This window comes from Oryzias latipes, chromosome 13 (assembly GCF_002234675.1).
Source record: "Oryzias latipes chromosome 13, ASM223467v1".
NCBI classification, from domain to species: Eukaryota; Metazoa; Chordata; class Actinopteri; order Beloniformes; family Adrianichthyidae; genus Oryzias; species Oryzias latipes.
In genome coordinates this window covers 17,850,324-17,871,968 of record NC_019871.2, presented here as the reverse complement: position 1 = coordinate 17,871,968, position 21,645 = coordinate 17,850,324, and the positions used below count along the sequence as shown (strand labels likewise).

Sequence of the window (21,645 nt, the reverse complement as noted above, 5' to 3'; positions counted from 1 at the left end):
ATTCATCGTGTCTCTGAAGGAAACAGATCTCATTTGAACATGAAAACTTTATTGTACATCTCAGTTACTCAGCGCCCGCTCCACCCTCCCATGCACAGATGTAAACAGCACCTGCTGAGTCCGACCCAGGTTTGAGTTTCAGTTCATGTCCATGTCAGGATCTTGTGTAGCGGGAAACAAACCAGCCGCCTTGATGAGTGTGTGCTCTCTGAGCAAGGGGGTGGAGGGGTCACAGTGTGACAACACATGTGGGACAAACAGGAAGGTGTCCTGGAGCCTCCCACCACCACCACCCCGACCCCACAGCAGGGTGGCTTAAGCTGTAGGCAGCAGCCTCAGACAGGTGAGTCCCGCCTCACTTTTGCAGGATGAATTGGTTGATGAACTCGCTCTGCTCCGCCTCTACCCGGGAAAGGGCTTCGTACTCCACCCGGTACCTTAAAGAAAGTAGCAGCTGTTAGCAGGGAGCATGGACGCCACTCCTGCAGGATTTAGAGGGGTGGGGGGGGTGGGGTACCTCTCCAGCTGCATCTTCTTCTCAGCAATAAGACCCTTTAGCAGCTGCTGATGCTCCTCCCTCTGCTTCGCCACAGATGTCAGAAGGTTCCTGGCTCCAATGGCCTGCAGGAAGTGATATCAGCCAATGAGGAGCAGTTTTTGTTTGATCGGGTTACTGAATGTTTGACATAAACTAAAAACAGTAAATCAAACGCAGCTCCAGCAGCTTTTCCACCACAACATGTCTGTCAGGAGGAAACTGGGCAGCTTACCAGAAGGTGTTGGAGTTCCTCCAATGTAAATAATGTTAAATAAAAGTTTGGGTCTATTTTACTCATTCCAATTGAATTGTTAAAACTGGTCCAAAAAATCTACAAAAAACAGTTTTTCTTTAATGTGAAGTAAATAGTTTTTTCCTGCTAAAATTGGTTACTTTTATTATAGAATAATTCAACTGGTTAAATCTATTACTTATAGGATTAAGTACTGGGTAACTATAACTGCCAACACTGATGAACTGTAGGTTTTGACCTAACCTGAGAAGAGGGGAGCCTCACCTTCATCTTTTCAGTCTCCGCCTCCTTGGCCAACCCGTCCACTGTGCTGATGAGACCGCCCACAATCTTCTGGAATTGTCCGATCTCTGCAGAGACACAGACCTATAGGAGCTTTGGGTGGGACGGGGTGGACAACAGATCCGTGGATTCTTACTGTCCACAAACTCTCTGCACTCCTCCTTCAGCTCCGCCGTGCTCTGGCTCACATCTGGCTCTAGAACCCGCAGCTTGTTTACCTCGTCAAAGTGGAAGCCAGCTTCAGCCAACGGATCTTTAGCCATGGAGTCTCCTGTGGGTCAAATATTGTGTTATTTCCAAAACTCCTCAAACACTCAGCACCAGTTTAACCACCTGACAGACGCAGGAGTTTGATCCACAATGATAAACACTCTTTATAAAGTCTAAAAAGAAAAAAAACATCTTTTAAAATGAAAAAATTATTATAAAGAGTTGTTTCACATATGGATGAATGTATGTAGGCTAGATTTGACTTTATCCTTTTGGATGTAACGGACACTGAAGGACTTGGGACTGATGCTTACCGTTTCTTCCATTCACCATAATACTTTACTGACCGTACCAGAGTTACCAAACATGCTGATACAGTCCAGTGATGTCTAGCGTCAGCCACAAGTCCAGTTATGGACTGTTAACAACCAGCAGGAGTTTAGAAAGATACAATTACTGCCTTACAGGACAAAGATTGAGAAGTAATTTGAAAGCTTTGCATTTTGGCTTGTCTATTTCTTTAACACAACAGATAAATTCCGCAACTGCATTACTTTAGTCCAGTCCAGTAGGACAAAATAATATAATTTACCATAGTATTATGTACTTGGAAGCTTATGAACAGACCTTCAGTCAGTGTTAAAAGTTTTCAGAAACAAATGGAGGAATGAAGATGTCTGTCCAACATTCCGAAACCGCATAAACAGATGTTTATTTAAATTCAAAACTCTAAAATTGCGCTTAAAAGCTTTTACAAAAATAACGTTTTAGCAAATAAAAATAACACACAAATTACACCCATTCCAATTTGCTTCCACACGCCTCTTCACCTCTGAGCTATGTATTTAAAGTCCTCCACCTTCTTCTCCTCTGCTCCCTGTAACCTCACCGTTCCTCTTTAGTTCCTCTCATTTACACATTCAGTCTTTCTGGAGCTAACCTTCATTCCTCTCCTTTCCTGAACAAACCTTTACCTCTCTAAAGTGTTCCTCCTTCTGCTCCCTGCGCTCACTACAGATCCACAGGTCATCTGCAGACATCACGCTCCACAGAGATTCCTGTCAGTCCTTCTGTCAGTCTGTCTAGCACTACAGCAAACAAAAAGGATTAAAGCTGATCCTTGGTGCAGTCCAACCTCCATCCCCCCTGAACAGATGAGTTCAGGATGGATTAATCTGATTAATAATAATAATAACAATAATAATGAAGTGTTTGTGGCAGTTTGCGTAATTGTGTGGCTCTGTTATACCCTCTCTACATCCAAAAAGCGTCAGAAACAAAATATACATTGTTTAGTTTTTGAGCTGGGCTAGACTTTTAAACATTAAAATTAGTGAAATGCTGCCTCCAGCGGTCTTTCATAGCACTGCAGTGTTGGGTACTTCCTGGTTTCGGGGGGGGGGGGGGGGGGTAGTGTTACTGTACAAATTGTTTTCATCTTTATTGTGAATCTTAGTCCATTTAGCACCAATTCAATGAATGAAGATTATTTATTTTAATTTCTACATTTACACCTAAACAACCCCCCTTCATGTTTTTAACCACGTTAAATGATTATCGCGCCGTTCAAAGCTGTAATCCATGCCACAAGAATTGTTTTGGTGACTAATCTGCACACATTGTTTGTGTATTTTAGATAATAAAGTTTTCTTTAAAAAAAAATCTATGGGTGACGTCACAAGCATCGATTTTCTACACTACAGTAAGAAAATACGTCAAAAATAAATGAATAAATAAGCAACAAACTCAGACTAGATCTGAGTAAACAAGAACGTTGAGTTTTTCTGTCCCGGCGACCTCAAAAAATGCCTCTAAACTTGGAGCTCCACAGTCTCAGACTTTGGCAGAAGTGTTTGTACACGTTGTATGAACCTCTCAACCATCTTTTTTTCCCCTCTTCGATTTTTTGCGGCTAACAGCTAACGAGCTAATACGTAGGAGATGACAAATTAACAGCTGTTAGCCTCCGTTAACCATTCGTAAAGAATAGTAAACTAAACTTTGGTTGTGGAAACGGACACTCACCTTAATAAACCCCTGACGTTACTCTGCACGGCTCCGGTCCTCCTCATAAGGGGTCCTACTAAGACGTTCCGCCTCTTCCTCCTCCTGCTACCAAGGCAACCGCACAAAGCGCCACTACGCGTGCGCACTAGCTTACCGCCGACCTCTGGTGGTACACATTCTCGAGAAGTCTTTTTCACGTGTTTCTGATATTATCGTTCATTTAAAAACAAGAATCAATTTACAGTCAGTTTTAAAGCCACCATGTGCGCGTGCAATCATCAGGTTCATCCTCATAGTTAAACCAGGTTAGGCTAAACACCCCAGTAGGTAGACCCACCCAGCGGTAGAAGTTTAGACAAGTCTGGTTCCTTTCGCAAGTTCAAACGTCATGACTGGATGAAGAGATAAGCTCAAAGAACCAACTAGTTCTTTATGAATTGAGATGATAAGACATTTTTTAAAAGACATTTTCGTTCACTCATAAGAACACTTTAAAATGTACAGACATGGATGATGTGGCTTCACTGAAACTTCAAGTGGAAATGAGCAGCAGCTATCTAGACCAGCTGGAGGCGCCAGAGGGGAGCCCATCTGCCTGAGATACATTGTTACAGTGATCCAACGGGGATGTAATGAAAGCATGGAATACTGTTTTATGTTTTTTTTTGGAAAAAATGCACAACTGACATCTCTCTTTTCCCCTTCTTGACCAATTGCAAATTTGTCACATGCAAGATATGACACAAAATCAATACAAGTGTAACATACAAAGAGGATGCACACATGCTTTCATCAGTAGTACATACCTTAAAATCGTAGATTTTTATCAAGGTGTTTATGGGCTGTGTTAAATTTAAAACTAATACAAACACTAAAGAAAAAATATATCCCATTCAGAGTATGTTTTCCTGCATAAAAAACTTTCTTAAGCAGGAAAAAACTAGAAAATCAGATCAACAACTATCAGTATCATTTAAACGCTTTATTAAAGAACACTGTCCCAAAAGTCCCCTTTTTGCAGCATTACTCAGATATTACACCTTTCCGTCAAAACCTTTCATCCTGTATCTGTTCATCCCCTAGTTCTTCTCTGAGACTTCCACTGCAGGAGATAGAAAAAAAAATTATGCATTTGTTAATTAGGCCTTTCATGGAAAACATGGAGGAGTTTTATGGCTGGGGGGGGGGGGGGGGAATCGGAGAACTACTGAGTGCTGCTGGAGTTGTTAATAGCTACAAACATGCTCAGCTGAGGCGGATTGTGAAGCTGGCTCAGGTTCATGTCAATGTAGTTGGAGGCTTCTCAGATAGATCAGGAAGCTTTCATCCTGATATGTCTTGTAGCTGCTGCTCACTGTTAGATTTTTTGTTTTTATTGTTATTACTGCTCTGCACTGGATTATCTCATGGTGTGGATTGGTGGACGATTTACCTGGTTTGTTCTTACCTGGACTTTATTGGCACTGTTGCCTAAAAGCTGAAGTACCCAGCCTCTAAACTCCTCCAGGTACATAATCACCCACATGGACTTCCACTACCTTCACTAAACCTCCACCCAGATATAGCTCTCCGTCTCTGTATAGGAGGGATGGCTCAGTTGCCTGCATGCAGCACTGGCACCTGGGAAACCAGGGGGGGGGGGGGGGGGGGGGGGGGGGGGGGGGGGCGAAGAGCTTCATCCAGTCCTTGGATCCTTGGGAAAAACTCTTGGATGAGTGCTAGACCCTCTTTGCTACTTCCTATCTATGTATAGGCTTGTATCAATAAGGGCATCCGGTGTAAAAATCTCTGCCTAACCGCTTCCTTTGGAGATGCATTACTATGAGAAGTACAAAGGCCTGCTGGTCCCGGTACCTCTGTTTTCCACATTTGAACTATGAATGTATAAATATACCTTCACACCACCCTCAGCAACGTACCTTCAAGCACTTTCAATGAAAAGTCCAGACGCGTCTGTAGACTTGTTTACATATATGTACTGCATATGGAATGTGCATTTCAGGCTTCCTTGGTCAAAACTCTCGCGTTCACACGTAGCTACGCACATTTTAAGACCATTTTTGGGCTCTACGTACAAAACATGTGGCCATTGGACTTGCGTTGAAAGTTAAACCAGTTGAACTTTGACCACTCAGGGATCTACTTTTGGTAGTGATGTATAGATGGCATCCTTTCCAATTTACAGAAGTTCCTACAGTTTAAAAATTGATCACGGAAGAGAGATTAATAATTGTGCTGGAATTATGTGACAGCAAGTCTTTCATATATCATTCAGTTTTTGTGTCTTATTTACTTAAAGAATAAAGGTTTAAGTGTCTCTGTCCAACCAATATTTGGACGCCACCTGAGGTCAGATCTGCACCTCACAAGCCTGACTATAGCACCCCACCGTGTCAACAAGACATCAGTCACACCACTTAAAATGAGTAACAGGAGTTATCACATCACACCACTTATTTCAATTCCAAAAGATAGATGACAAAAGGAAAATGTAGTTGGTTGCTGTGATTGTTTTGTTGCTGTTCCCATGCAGTTCTCATTGCGGCACCATTTCCTGGACCCAAGAACAACATGGTTGTGATGTTTGCAAAAAAGACAAGTTGGATGTCAAACTTCCAAACATGACAACAAAAAGGTCAGTCTTGTTGGCAGGTAAATTCAAGTATCTCCTTGAAATTTGGTTTGACAAGACAAAATTTAATATCAGATCTTTAATATAATGACCCAAGAATGTCACAATAAAATGAATACAAACTGCATGTTAGAGACCCAGAGACACAGTGTCTATATGGCACCAGAACTGACAATAACATGAGTTTTACGCAGAACTGGGGTAGGAGAGCAATCAATCCCCAGACACGTTATTGGCATAAAACAACAGAATAACATAATTTGTCTGCAATTTAATATATTATCTACTTGGAAGTTTATGAACAGAACTTCTGTGTTAAAGTCCTCGCGAACAACTGAAGGGATATAGATATCTGTCCAACATTATGAAACCGCTTAAACAGATGTTTATTTCAATTTAAAACTCTAATATTGTGAAACTCTAAAAATGGTTCTCCATCTGCTTCCTGCTCTCACTACAGATCCACAGGTCACCTGCAAACACCATGGCCCACAGAGATACCCGTTTAACATCCTCTGTCAGTCTGTCCATCACCACAGCAAACAAGAAGAATCAAAGCTGATCCTTAGGTCAACTTGTCTGTTAGACCCAATTCCCACTAGACTTTTTAAATAAACTTTTCCCCTAATTAAAGATTCCATATTAACAATGATAAATACCTCTCTGGAAACGGGTTACGTGCCACAGTCTTTTAAATATGCAGTTGTTAAACCTCTTCTGAAAAAGCCCAGTTTAGATCCTAACAACTTGGCCAACTATAGACCAATATCAAACCTCCCCTTTATTTCTAAAATCCTAGAAAGAGTTGTAGTTAACCAGCTTTACTGCCACCTACAGGACAACAGCCACTTTTAAGACTTTCAGTCGGGGTTTAGACCCCACCACAGCACGCAAACTGCACTAGTTAGAGTCTCTAATGACTTGTTATTGGCCTCAGAAAAGGGACTACTTTCTATTTTGGTCCTGTTAGACCTCAGTGCAGCCTTTGACACTATCGTCCACGGTATTTTACTCCATAGATTAGAGCAGGACATAGGGATCAGAGGATCTGCTCTCCACTGGTTTAAATCCTATCTGTCCGATAGGTATCAGTTCGTTAATGTAAATGGCCATTCCTCTCAGTGCACTCGAGTCCCACAGGTCCTATGGAGTCCCACAGGGCTCAGTCTTATGACCCTTCCTGTTAACGCTTTATATGCTACCCCTAGGAAACATAATCAGGAAACACAGCATTCATTTTCATTGTTATGCCGACGATATGCAGTTGTATTTATCCATGAAACCTGAAAACCATGAAAACTGAATGCCTGCATCAGAGACATCAAGACCTGGATGACAATTAATTACCTCCTCTTGAACCCAGAAAAAACTGAGGTCATTATACTTGGTCCTAAAAACCTCAGAGATACTCTGTCTGCTCAGATAGTCTCCCTGGATGGTGTAAGTATAGCCCCCAATTCCACAGTTAGAAACCTTGGGGTTTTATTTGACCAGGATTTATAATTTAAGGCTAACATATCTCAGGCGTGTAGAACTGCCTTTTTTCACCTGCAAAATATAGCTAAGATCAGAAATATACTTTCTAAGAGTGATGCTGAAAAACTCATCCATGCATTTGTTACGTCGAGGCTAGATTACTGTAACTCCTCGTTAGCAGCGTGTCCTAAGAGTTCCTTAAGAAGTCTCCAGCTTGTTCAGAACGCAGCAGCTAGATTGTTAGCAGGAACTAGCAGAAGAGATCACATCACTCCTGTGTTGGTTTCGCTCCATTGGCTCCCAGTTGATTCTAGAATCAAGTTCAAGATCCTCCTATTAACCTATAAGACCTTACATGGAATGGCCCCGTCCTATATTAAGGACCTCATAGTCCCTTACCACCCAAACAGTACACTTTGCTCGCAAAATGCAGGACTGCTTGTGGTTCCTAGAATTAGTAAAAGTACAGTTGGAGGTGGAGCGTTTAGCTACCAAGCCCCTGTTTTATGGAATGAGTTCCCAGTTCATGTAAGAGAGGCCAACTCAGTTTCTACATTCAAAGTTAGACTGAAAACATTCCTCTTTGGACAGGCTTATTGTCAGACTAGTTAGTACTCAGAGATTATTTAACTTAATGTTAATGTGTTTAAATTAAACTTAATAACAACAACTATTTGTTTTAAAAGGCTGCTAGAAGTTGAAGCTGGGGTAACTATGGTGCACTGGGGTTCTGTCCTCTTTTCTCATCTACTTCTACCCTTCCTCTCCTCTATTTTTGATCATCATTTATCATTTAGTTCTCCATGCCTCTGTTTGGTACAGTGCGATTCATGTATTGTCCCTCTTTTCCTCTCCCCTCCTGGGGAGTGGGAGTGCTTCCAGACTCCAGTTGGCTCATCCGTGCTCCTGTTCCTGACCGAGTACCTCGTCTCTGCTCCTGCTCCTACACCTGGCTGTGGTTCCTGTCTCAGGCTTGACTCGCGCCCCTGACTGTCACCCCAACCACGGCTGGATGAAGCTTGTCTGCTGGACTTTATATATGTAGTTGTAGAGTTAGATAAGTTAATTCTTCTCTAAGAGTTCTGGTAAATCGCCTGTCCGTCCTGGGGGAGGATCCTTCTTTCATGTGGGTAACCCCTGAGGTTTCTTCGTTTTTTCCGGAACCCGTTTTTTTAGGAGATTTTCCCTACCGCGAAGGGTGGTCTAAGGCCAGGGATGCCAGTACAGCTTAGTCAGTTTGTTAGTTCATTTTAGTATTTTCCTATTGAACTCTTTGTATTCATGATCCTTTTGAGTTCATGTTTTACTTCGAAGCCCATCGAGACGACTGTTGTTGTGATTTTGGGCTATACAAATAAAATGTAATTGAATTGAATTAGTGAAGTCCCACCTCCACCCTGAACTCATCTGTTGCACTGAAAGACCATCTCAGCATCTGATTGATAATAATAACGAAGTATATGTTAGAGTGTGTGAAATTGTGTGGCTCTGTGATACAAAAAAAATACCAACAGTATTTTATTGGTATTTCAAGAAATAATAATGAAAATCAAGATTAGAACATCTGAGTCCAACCCTGTTGATCACAGATGTTCCAAAGGTTTTCGATCCATTCTTTGTGAAAACTCAAATTTCCAAGTTAAGACCCGACATTGCTGCTGACTTAAATTACCTGGCAGTAGAAAATGAGAAAATAGCTCATGTGTGGAACTAAAACAGAGTTTGGTTCTTGACCACATGATCAACCTGTCTAGCTAGACCTACCAGGTGTTAGTGTGAGATCAGGAATGCTGCTGGGCTAGAAAACAAGGAAAAGGCTAAACGTACAGGAAACTCACAAGGCAGAAAAAAACAAGGCAAATAAAACTTTCGATTGGACCAGATTAAGTTCACCTCAGCCTACCACACCTGCCAGCAGAGGTTTTTAGACATCCACTTCAGCTTTGGGACCACATTAAAAACCAAAAAAGCGAGGCCTCAGTTCAAAAGGTCCGGCGACAACAAGGGGAAAATGTGGTTTTAAAAAATGAACCCAAACTACATAAAGGAGACATGCAGGAAAAGGTGAATATTTTACACATTTTAAGTCTCTCTTTGCATGAACCACTAAGATGTTTCACAGTGAAATCAAAGACATTTGATGGTACAAAGTGAAAGTAACATACATTTTCATGGACATGACAGACAGATGACTTTTTTGTCACCACATGGGAACATATTTATTAATAGTGGCATGAGAATTGTCTGCAAATTTAAAATCTCTATTTTCTGCAGTTGCAATGTAAACTGTCTCAACCCAGTCCCTCTGGAAGTAAAACACAGTAGCTCTGTAAATTGTGCATGCTTAAATAGTGCTGGATATACCTGAATTAAGCGTCAAAGCACTGGACAGTCACAGTCCTTTACACCCATAAGCACACAATCACACACTGATGGTGGCTCTGCTGCCAAATACTATCATCAACCTCAACTACCAAAAGCAATGTGAGGTTCAGCGTCTTGCCAAAGGACATTTCAGCACGTGGTCAGGCTGGACGAGAACTGAACCTGCAATTCTCCAATCAGAGGTCAATCTTTACATCATGACTGCCCTGTATCAAACCGCATGGTTTGTGATCCAAGTTGCGAGGTCAGTGACCTCAGAGAGGGATTACAGACATGTGTTTAGATTTTTTATAAGTGGTCGCTTGAATGAGTGTCTACCTAGACTTTTCATTAAATGTGGTTGCTTGAAAATGTGTTTACATACTTGTCATAAGTGGTCACTCAAAGGCGACTTTACACAGTCTTTTCATTGGAAGTGGCTGCTTGAACACGTGTACAAAGACTTTTTCAAAGAGGTCGCTTGAACACGCATTTACTTAGACTTTTCAGAAGTGGTTGCTTGAATGCGACTTTACAGTTTTTTTATTGGAAGTTGTTGCTTGAATGCATGCTTACCATGATTTTTCACAAGTGGTCAATTGAATACGCGTCTACATAGACTTCATTGGAAGTGGTTGCTTGGATGTGCTTTGTAGAGGCTGGTGTGAACATAGCTGTAGCATCAAGCTCATTTTCTAGTCTTTGTAGCACATACAAACGTTTATTTCAATACTGCTGTTTTTGTTGTTAATGATTGCATAAATTTTTCACTTGATCAGTTTCAACAATCATCACTTTTAATCTAAAACTTTTTAAGGAAATTATGTTATAGGTTTTTACTGTTAGTTTTAGTAAAGGTTTTATAACAACTGTAACTGTTATTGTAACTCGACGTTGAGATAACTAATCTGTCTTTGTAGGTTTTATGATGACGCTGAGGGTATATATTTAAGATAGGAGACTTAAACTTCTCTCCTTTTTTTCTTTGGCAACATTGCCTTTACACCTAATTTTACTTAATTTAGTTTTGTCGTCCTGCAAAACAGCAGCCCGAAGTCCAGTATATCTGTCAACCGGTGGTCTGCAAGTGACTGAACTGAACCTTCTCTGAATAGGAAATGAAGATGACAGAAAATCAGGTTGAGCCTCACTAAAGAGAGACTCTATTTTCAATGCTTCATTTCAGACCATCCTGACTTCTGACGCCTCGCTGCATGCTGGGTAACATTTTCCTCCTGTTTCTAATGACGTCAATGTTCATTGAAGGCTGCAAAAGAAGCCTCGTGCCACACGATGACGGGAGGGGCTGCTATGGAGATGGCGCACGAGCCTAAATCACCGCTGACAACAGACTGAGACTTGTCAGAACCAAACTGAGTCCGTAATGGTTCGTCACACCGGAGGGGAAGCAAAAAAGCTTAGACATCATCCTCCCAGACAGGAGATTAAGCAGATGCTGAAAAAAGCTCGCAGGTTTCTCTGCGGGGACCCGCACCGGCCGCCCGCCCTCCTGTGATGCGTGAGGAGGGGGCGGATCCTACCGCGACCTGGCTGCGTGACACTCCGGGAAGAGGCGAAGACACGACAAGGAAACGAGCGGCACCGCAGTTCTGGACGGCTGGGAGGAGCGGATCGGGCTGACCCGACTGCGCACAGGCTCTTGCACGCGCGGAGATGGAGGAGGACGAGATCAAAGAGAAGTTGCTATGGAGCGTAAAGCGGGAGGTGAGCTCTTACGCACCCGCTTCATGTGGGATTTACTGTCATAGAGTTATCGATCACCCCCCCCCCCCCCGCGTCTGATTATGTGACAAGTCAGAATGTATACTGTAAAGATTGTGCGCGTGCGCGTGTCCAAGTCCTTCACTAGCTTTGGTTACGTAACAATTTTAGTCTGACATGAAAACAGAGGCAGCAGGCAGCTGCATCGCCTTGACATCAGAATTAATCATTGATTGAACCCGTTCGATACTGAGGATTATTATCATCTTACTGATTTAGATCATCGTGATTGCCACTTCCATAACCACAAATATAGTTTACTCTTGCATCAGAGTATAGATGAAAACTTCCCAATTACAGAATTGGGTTATACCAACTGTAAATGATGGGGCTTGATTTCAGATTCTTTGCTTTTTATGTACCCCTTTTAAGATAAAATGATAAAATAAAATAAAGCGTTTATTGAAATGTTGCCTGTAATTATTTTTTAAAGTGTCAGTCACTATGTTCATTCGTCCAATTTGTAATTACAATAGATCAAAACTGAACCTAAAACTCGAGAATGTTCATTATTTCAAGCAGTAGTATGGAAGTTTCCCCCCCCTACACATATTTCAAAGTAATATTTCATTCTCAATTGACAGTTCAATTTGCTATTTCAAAATAAGAAAACAAAATGTTTTAATTTTATAAAGTAACATATTTTCAGACTATGCAGTGCATCAGGCAAACCAAACAGACAGATAAGTCAAATATTCAACTCATTCACAAACAGTTGAAGCAGTACGGGTCAATCTGCAAGGCTTTGACTATAGTACCCTGTCACGGGGAGCGGATGAAGGAGTACCCAGGTGCAGAGAAGGAGAGGAGGCAGGAGGTTGCAGGGGAACGGGGGCTTTAATAAACAAAACTAAAGACACAAAACCAAAACCACTGCATACGGCAGGCTAGAAACTTGAAACACTAAACACTCGAAAGACTCGAAACAGGGAGAGCAAACTTACATACTATGGACCAGCACAGGAGGAAGGGAATGACAAGACTTAAATACATACAGACAAACGAGACACAGGTGGAAACACTCAGGAAGGATGGGGACCAAAGTAAAACTCAAAACTACAACAAACCAGGAAACACTACAAAATAAAACAGGAAGTTAAACTCAAAACATCACAGAACAAAAAGGAAACCAGGCACAAGGGCAAAGAAACAGAAACTGTAACAGTACCCATAATGTTCCAACAATGCATCAAGCTGTTTTTCTTTCCAAAGCCTCACCTTTTGACAGATCTATGAGTGCCGTGTACCACAGTAATTCAATTTGAGGTTAGTTTGTGCAACCAGGATTTTAAGGTGGACTGTTTGGAATTGAAAATGTAAAAAATGTAGTTAGCTCTGATTTAATTGAATCTTATTAGATTTACAAATTAATGGTAGAGATGCACCCACAATTATAAAATAATCTATCTATCTGTCTGTCTGTCTGTCTGTCTGTCTGTCTGTCTGTCTGTCTGTCTGTCTGTCTGTCTGTCTGTCTGTCTGTCTGTCTGTCTGTCTGTCTGTCTGTCTGTCTGTCTGTCTGTCTGTCTGTCTAGATAGATAGATGTGTGTGTGAGTGTGTGTAAGTTCTCCCACTTAAAAAGTTGAGTCTGAAATTTTCATCATAGGTATTTCTTAACTCCGAGATACAAAATGAGAAAAAAAATCCAGAAAATCCCATTGTCTTATTTTTAAAGAATTTACTTACAAATTATGGTTGAAAAATCAGTATTTGGTCACCCACAAACAAGCAAGATTTCTGGCTCTCACAGACCTGTAACTTCTTCTGTAAGAGGATCCTCTGTCCTCCACTCGTTACCTGTATTCATGGCACCTGTTTGAACTGGTTATGAAAATATAAGACACCTTTAACACAACCTCAATTAGTCACACTCCAAACTCCACTATGGCCAAGACCAAAGAGCTGTCTAAGGACACCAGAAACCAAATTATTGATCTGCACCAGGCTGGGAAGACTGAATCTGCAATAGGTAAACAGCTTGGTGTGAAGAAATCTACTGTGGGAGCAATTATTAGGAAATGGAAGACATACAAGACCACTGATAATCTCTCTCCATCTGGGGCTCCCTGCAAGATCTCACCCCAAGGGGTCAGGATGATCACAAGAACGGTGAGCAAATATCCCAGAACCACACTTGGGGACCTAGTGAATGACCTGCAGAGAGCTGGGACCAAAATAACAAAGGCTACCATTGGTAACACTACGCTACCAGGGGCTCAAGTCCTGCAGCGCCAGAAGTGTCCCCCTGCTAAATCCAGTATATGTGCAGGCCCGTCTAAAGTTTGCTAAAGAGCAGTTGGATGATCCAGAAGAGGTTTGGGAGAATGTCCTATGATCAGATGAAACCAAAATAGAACTTTTTGGGAAGAACTCTACTCGTCGTGTTTGTAGAATAAAGAATGCTGAGTTGAATCCAAACGACACCATACCTACTGTAAAGCACATCATGCTTTGGGGTTGTTTTTCAGCAAAGGAACCCGGATGACTGATCCATGTAAAGGAAAGAAATATTGGGGCTAGGTATTATCAGATTTTGAGGGAAAACCTCCTTCCATCAGCAAGGGCAATGAAGATGAAACGTGACTAGTTCTTTCAGCATGACAACAATCCCAAACACACAGCCCGGGTAACCAAGGATTCATAAGAAGCATTTCAAAGTCCTCGAGTGGTCTAGCCAAATCAGCACTGCTGTAGAGGTGATATGTATGGAGGAATGGGCCAAAATACCAGTTTGTGAAAACCTTGTGAAGACTTACCGAAAACAATTGACTGCTGTCATTACCAATATATAGTAAATAACAAAGTATTGTGTTGAACTTTTGTTATTGACCAAATATTTAGTTTCCACCACAATTTACAAATAAATCCTTTAAAAATCAGACAATGTGATTTTTTTTTCTCATTTTGTCTCTTATAGTTGATGTATTCCTATGATGACAATTACATCTATTTAAGTGGGAGAACTTTTTTTTCACTTATAACATCACACTGCCAACTATTATATTTGCTGCATTGAGATGGTCCAATGTGGGACAGGGTGTCTTTTATTTTGAAAATAAGCCATATGAATCTCTGTAAAGAAATTTCACAAAAAAAAAAAAATTACGTTTAATTTGTGCAAAAAATCCCAACAGTTTATGGAATATTTCTTAGTATCAATAATATTAATGTACCTCCGTTTTTTCTAAAAAGTGAAGTAAAACTTTCTGTCTGCTGGGGGTTGTGGTCAGTGATAATTAGACCTGAATGGCTCTTAAAGTGTTGAAGGATGCAGACCCCTGATCTAGATCTAAGTAGAAAGATAAAGGTGGACGGAGGGTTCAGGTGTGATGCGTGACCAAAGAATTAAAGGAAATGTGGAGAATACTGGTGAAGACTGGTTAAGAGACTCTAAGGCTGCATTTACACTGCAGGTCTTGATGCTCATATCCGATTTTCTAACTATATCCGATTTTTTTGACGACCCGCTTAAATCATCTTTTAAAAGTGACCTGTATCTGATTTTTGCATTTACACTATACAATGCTGAAACTATCAAACGTAGACATTCTGAGGTCTACGTAGCAGCATTTCCGCCTTCCGCGGACCTCCTTCAGACTTTTGTGACTGCGGTTGTCATGGAGGCAACTCAGCGACGAAGGAGGCGTTGCCTTGGGCGCTCCAGAGGGGAGGGGAAAAAGGAGGGCTGCTCGTCTCTCTCTGAATTTTGAATGAGGAAGTTTTTGCAGACGTGCTGCACTAACAGTTTGATCCAAGTGTTGAACCTGTCCTGCGCGATGACTTCTCTTTTTCCAACCGTGGTCAGAAATGCACGGGAGATTTTCTCCAGGGCCGAAGGCGGATTCTCCTTCGGGGTTCACTTTCCCGTTCTGAACCCTCAGCCTCCAGAGTGGGTTAAGAAAGACTCCAAAACTTTTGGGGGAGACACCTTATTTTTAATTTACAGTTCCCCTCTCCTCTCCTTACACACACACACACACACACACACACACACACACACACACAGCACGCGCGGTCCCCATCATACACGCCCCCACTCCGCAACACAAGCAAAGAAATAAACAGCTTCTAGCCTGTTCCAGAGCAACGGTGTCCCGCTTGATTATTTACCGTTTGCGTCCCGACCGGGACCGGACCGGGAATAATAGTGGTTTCCGACTAGGGTCTGAAGCCTGAGGCTGAAAGGTAACACGCTCACAGCAAAATCAGCGCACAAAAGTTGATGTCACTGACGTACGACTCACATTTACTGGGGAATATCCGATTTGTCCGCTTTCATGGCACACCCAAATGCACGTATCCGATTCATATCCGATTTATTTCCACATATGAATGAGGCCTGTATCCGATCTGAGAAAAACGGAATCCATGCGCATGAGAGTAAAAAAATCAGAATTGGGTCACTTGAACCATGCAGTGTAAATGCGGCCAAAGAGACAGGAGGCAGAGCTGGAGGGAGCAGAGATGAAGATGTTGAGGTTTTAGGACCAGGAGGCATAGGTTTAGAAATGAATCCATCAGAGGAACAGATCATGCTGGATGTTTTGGAGATAAATGCAGGGAAGCAAATGGAGTGTTTGGACACATTGAGAGGAGGGACAGAGATGATTTTGGTAAAAGGATGCTGAGGTTGGAGCTGTCAGGAAAAAGGTCTAGAGGAAGACCAAAGAGGAGGTTTATGAATGTAGAGAAAGATGACATGAGGGTGGTTGGTGTTGCTTCAGTTATTTGTATATAAAGATTCTTTCCCTCTGTGCGGTAACCGTGCTTCTTGAGCAGTTTTTTGGATGCGTGTAGTCTTTGCTTTTGTTGTTCAGCTGGGGCAGGATTTTTTGAGGGGGAGCATGACTCTTCAGGTCGCTCTGGCCACCTGTCTTCCAATGGCAACAACTCCTGGACCCCATGGGACATCTTGCAGAAGTTTGGGAGATCTTGCAGCTAATAGAAGCAGTAAATATAGCCTCTGTATTTGACGTCATGCCTTGGCTTATAAGAAAGAGTTTGAGTGGAGCCAGGGACAGCAAACAATAAATCCCCTTGTGATGCCTGGAAACTGAAGATTTTATTCTGTTTGATAAACTGACAAGGTATATGGATAATGGTCTGCTTTTCTTACAGCTCTTTTGCTCTGCTATTTGCTCATTCATTTGTGATACATCTGTGAAAATTTCATGTAAAGACCACAACTTTTCTCACTTTTACCATGTATATTCACATATGACCAACTTTTATCTGTGCAATATGCTTAAATAGTGGCTGTGGGACATGGCCTGGAGAAGCTGAAGACTTTACTTTTTACAGGTGATACAACAAGTTAGGGCTGGGCGGTATGGGCTAAAAATAAAATCTCCAATTTTATGATCAGTTTTGATCCTTTAGTTTGGCGTCAAGATAGTCTGATATCAACCGATTCTGCTTTACAGGTGAAGCAGTTAATGGAGGAAGCTGTCACCAAGAAGTTTGTCCATGAGGACAGCAGCCATGTCATCGCTCTGTGTGGTGAGTCCTAAAGCTGTACTCATGCACAGACATGCACACACTCACATGAACATCAAGGACATTCTTTAAATTCTCAGTGAGAGTTGTTGCATCAGTGCAAAATGACTAGACATTTCTAACTTGGATCTTAGCTGCTGTTTTTGCTGCAGAGTTTGTCTTAAGGATATTTTCAAAGTTAGTATTGGGTTATAAATGATGATGAGATGCAGTTAGGGCTGGGTTGATAAGGTCAGTTAATCAATCTGAATCGATCCAAGCTTTATAAACCAACAATCGATCCATAACAGTAGAGATTAATCTTTTATGCCTTTCCTTTTCTGGTGACCTAACACATAATAACAGTTAAAAAGTTCACTAGCTTCATGCTAATGTATAATGGAATTTCCCATAAGGGGCGGGTAATGCTAATGATCGGTTGACCTAAACGTACATTGCTGCCTAGTTGAACAGCTTTATATACTGACAGGCATTCATTTTCCAAACTCTTTTAAGGAAACATTTTTTAAAGTAACTATTTGTGGTCTAAAGCACTGGTTTTTGCTACAATCTCCTTGAATAAAGTATAATGCTACAGTGCAAGCTCCACCTGCAACGCCCCTTTGGAGAGGCAGAACATAATTTTTTTTGGGGCTTCTCTGTTTGAAAAATAATATAACACTGTATGGTGTTAATGATCCATTGGTTTATTATTTCACTAATACATTTTACAGTATGTGAACTGTATCACTCATCTTGGTAGATGGAGAGGCTTTGGGGTATTTCAAATTTAGTGTTGGTGATATTGTTAGGTTCATTTTTACATACTGCAACAATGTTTTGATGTTGGTATGCGGGTTGCAATGTGAATTCCCCTTTTATCTGCTGAGTTAACGACAGTTTTGTTGAAGTTAGTGCCTGTTAAATTATTCACTTAAGTTTTAGTTTCAAAGTTAGCTTCAGTGAAATTTAGTCATTTGCTAAGATGTTGCCAGTAGCAACAACAGTGTCTTCTTGAATTTATCAAGGTCCAATGTGAGAATTATGTCTTTGAAGAAGGAACTGTTAGATTAAGCTTTAGTTAAGGCAAAAACAGTAGGTTTCTGCTGGGATTGATGCATTTCCAAGTTTGATACATACACCCAAACCTCCAGCTTTTTGCTGTATGAGGCTCTCATGGAAGTCAAGTCAATGTTCTTTATCACCAGCCTTTTACATCTTTCTCTAATGGTTTTTTTCATCCATGCTCTACTCTCTCTTAGTCCAGAAGAAGACTATTTCTGTTGCCTAGCAACAGAAATACCCCCCTTAGAGATACTTGCTCTGTGAGGAGAGAGTTGCTGATTTCATGATCTAACAGGGGATGAGCTTCAGTTTTTCATTTCATGACAAACATGGTTCACTGACTGGGACTCTGTAATGTACATGTGCCAACAAAACCAACAACAAAAGGTTGAACAGAACCTATATAATAAACAGGAAATTCTCCTGAAAAGTAAAAATTTTAGATTTCCATTTAGTGTTTAAAACTCATTTTGAAATAGGGAAGTCTTCCTCAGTTTCACTCTAACCAGCAGTTTTACTTAGCTGCTCTTCTGTTACTAAAGAGGGTGTTGTGTTGGTGTTGTGTGCTGGTTTCTTTATGGCATAGTCTGGAACATCTCTTCTTATAGCCTGGTTCTTTGGTCTGTCTTTAGAACCTGCAGTAACTAACTCACATCTTTGTTTGCTGAATGATGTAACGTAGCTATGCTGACAAAACCCAAGGTGTCCCAAGAACCAAACCTAGAGGAGCTCCTCATGAGGTCATCATAGGTACAATAACATTGTGGCAGTGAAGCTCTGCTCCTTTTAAACTAGTCTGCACAGTGGAACATTTTGCTTCTGAGTTTGTCTTGCAAGGTTCAAGACAAAACAGACAGAAGGTGGGCTAGACTTAGAACAGCGTCTGATCTTCCTCTGGGTCTGAAACTGAAGCAGAGCTCTGAACAGAATGTTCCAAGAATTCTGACTGAAATGCTCTAGCTGTTGGATATGGAGTCCTGTACTGTTCATAGTTAAATAAATAAATATGACCCCATGCAAATACACAATCAACCAATTAATATCTGATAAATATACAAAAGATCATTCAATATATTTCATTTTGCTTTAAAAACCTGTTCATTATTTTAAAACAGCATTTTAAAATATTCATTTTAATCATGTTGAATATTATTATAATTCTATGTCTTTTTTCAGAACCTCGGATTTCCAAAACAATATTTTCCAAAGTAGCTTTGTTTTTATTTCACATTGCTGTTTTTCAGAATGACTTATTTATTTCATGAAGAGCTTTTTCAGCAGAATGAGTCTGTCTGTCAATCAGTGAAAGTGGGTGGGTTTATAGTGGACATCTTATGACAATGCTCCTCTGCTTAGTTGTAGTGTACAGACACAAAGGTGTGTAGGTAAAGGCATTCAGACACCATGCCTTAGTCACAATCGCCTTTACAGGTAGATATGGGCTGTCAGTAGGGGGAAAATGGGCAAGCCTGTATGGGGCATGCAGGGGGTCCACGCAAAAGTTTAAGATCGTCGACTGATAAGTAAAGTCAGGGGCTGAGAAGCTCTGAAAAAAATTAACCGGACAAAATTTTTGGTTTGAAGTGAAGTCAGGGGCCTTAAAAGTTTTCAGAGTAGGAGGCTACCACCTGAACACTGCAGGCGTGAGGCGTTGACTGATGGGAGATCTAGGGGGAGTCCTCCCCCAGGTAAAATTTAAAAAAATAGCGCCCTTTTTCTAGGCATCTGGGGTCATTATTTCAGAGCTGTGTCAGTCAGTCACCTGTAGTCGGAACCAGGTAAAGATTACAAAAATGATTTTCTTAAGTTGTTAACGAAAATGAAATTGCATACAAGTAACTCATAGATTGTTGAAATACATCCTTAATGTCATCTGACTATAAATTTAAATTAAAACATGCTCAGAAAATGAGCACAGATTTTCAAGAGGGGGTAAGATTGGCAAAATGCCCTCTTTTCCTAATTCTGCCCCCAGATGATTTCTTTTTATGTGAAATTATAACATAACTGGTTCATCAGCCAACGCTACATGGAGGTGAATTAACAGAAGTGATGGAGTGGAGAGTTTAATTCATGTGTCGCGTGTGCTTGTGTACCTCGCGCGCTGGTCAGTAAGGGAGAAGCATTAAAGAAATTCAACAATAGGAGGGCTAACATGCATGGCTAATTTAGCGCAAACATTAACTCACCATGCTCGCAGTTGGAGAGTGCCAAGTGTTAATATGGGACCCTGCTTACACAGATCATTTGCTGCAAAGTATTAAATCAAACTATTGTTTCTTTATCAAAAAGTAGCCGGCGACTGGTTCCCTCACAGGTGAGTACTTTTCAAGCTTCTGAAAGTGAACATATTCATGCCCGTTTGGTTTCTATGGGCATGCTGCAGGCAGTAGGTCATAGCAAACACTTTAACAAAACATAAGGATACAGTAAGGTTAGATGCAGGCATGTCGTACTGATATTTCACTTTTTCTACACCCCTCCCACCCTCTGATCTCTGTGCACTGGGACCATTGATGATGTTAAAGTGATCAGTGCACATTCTTTGTGTGCAGCCTGACTGTTAGAAATGAGGAAATTAGACAACCAGAGTGTAGTTTGTCTGAGTATCCTATGAGCACTTACGGATCACGTGCGCGGGCAGTACTTGCACCCCACTAATGACTATAGTGCAGCGCAAGGACACTGTATGACAGCATTACCCATACGTCACAAGTGTGTGTAACTTACATCATGCTCACAAATACTTCAAAATACATTTACCAAATGGACGACAATTGTACGTTCCATTTTCATGGTGTCCCTAAAGGATCTTGAGGCTCAATGGAACTGCAAGACACACCTGAACTCTCTTGAACGTCTCTCATGTAGTATATTTATATATATATATATATATATATATTTGTGTGTATGTATTGAAGATTTGTGCAGCTTCTTTTCCGTCTTTGTGATCCAACGGAGTCATTGAAGATGAATAGCTAATGGATGCATTGCAAATGAGTAGATGTTTAGAAGGATAATAAATGCAACCATGAAAGGATGGATGGTAAATGTTTTCCTGCTTAGTCTGTGTTTAAAACTGGATTTTTGTCAAAAGAAAAAGAGTAAGTTGTTCCTTGTCTTTTCTTCAGTCCATCATCTTTCTACCCTTTTTTGCCCTGTCTCCCCTCTATCTATTTTAGTCCTTAAAAGCAATCCTTTGTCAGCCTTAATTATTTTGACTTTAGTCTGTAGTGGTCTCAGGAGGAGAAGCATGACTCATGAAGTCAGAAGGGAAGAAAGCCACCTTAGTGGCTAAAAATAGCCGTTAGTCTATTTAAATTCAGGCTTCAGATGAAGTAATGTTTAATAATTTGTAGAGAATCAATGAACTTGATGAAGTCCATCTGGACTAGACTTGACTTCATTGTGCCAGAAATAGATTTAGCTGGTAGAATCTAATCCAGACTATTTACAGACGTGAGTTAAAAGTAATTGGAAGACAGACACGAAGAGCTGATATTTCTAGCTCCTTGTGAAGATCTTGGTAGCTCTGCTTTAGATATATTGTAGTTTCTGGG

General features: G+C 41.0%; 2 protein-coding genes across 5 annotated transcripts in view; one reads left to right on the top strand and one right to left on the bottom strand.

The window, feature by feature from the left end:
- Nucleotides 1-29: 29 nt before the first annotated feature.
- ift20 (intraflagellar transport 20) lies at nt 30-3,441 on the bottom strand. Of its 3 annotated transcripts, none has more exons than XM_023961481.1 (6): nt 3,309-3,440; nt 2,258-2,313; nt 1,210-1,344; nt 1,056-1,141; nt 518-621; nt 30-437 (listed from the first exon to the last, which is right to left on the bottom strand). In XM_023961481.1, the coding sequence occupies exons 3-6, from the start codon at nt 1,334-1,336 to the stop codon at nt 356-358; spliced, it is 399 nt and encodes a 132-aa protein (XP_023817249.1). In that variant the 5' UTR covers nt 1,337-1,344; nt 2,258-2,313; nt 3,309-3,440; the 3' UTR covers nt 30-355. The 3 variants fall into 3 exon arrangements, with proteins under 3 accessions (XP_023817249.1, XP_023817248.1, XP_011480930.3); XM_023961480.1 differs by having other exon boundaries at nt 2,258-2,371; nt 3,309-3,439; XM_011482628.3 differs by lacking the exon at nt 2,258-2,313 and having other exon boundaries at nt 3,309-3,441.
- A 7,358-nt stretch (nt 3,442-10,799) lies between these two features.
- sgsm2 (small G protein signaling modulator 2) overlaps nt 10,800-21,645 on the top strand; it is a 41,760-nt gene continuing 30,914 nt past the window's right edge. The window contains exons 1-2 of one of the 2 annotated variants that reach the window (XM_023961627.1): nt 10,800-11,487; nt 16,969-17,044. In XM_023961627.1, coding sequence (XP_023817395.1) covers nt 11,437-11,487; nt 16,969-17,044 — 127 coding nt within the window. In that variant the 5' untranslated portion in view covers nt 10,800-11,436. The remainder of the gene's footprint in view (nt 11,488-16,968; nt 17,045-21,645) is intronic. The other variant, XM_023961628.1, reaches the window with a different exon arrangement.

Excerpts from the sequence above, each read along its gene's own strand:
- ift20 (XM_011482628.3), bottom strand. The coding sequence starts at position 1,336 with ATGGCTAAAGATCCGTTGGCTGAAGCTGGCTTCCACTTTGACGAGGTA. Across the intron at positions 1,142-1,209 it reads GTGCAGAGAGTTTGTGGACA|AGATCGGACAATTCCAGAAG; the intron begins GTAAGAATCCAC and ends GTGTCTCTGCAG. Across the intron at positions 438-517 it reads AAGAAGATGCAGCTGGAGAG|GTACCGGGTGGAGTACGAAG; the intron begins GTACCCCACCCC and ends ACTTTCTTTAAG.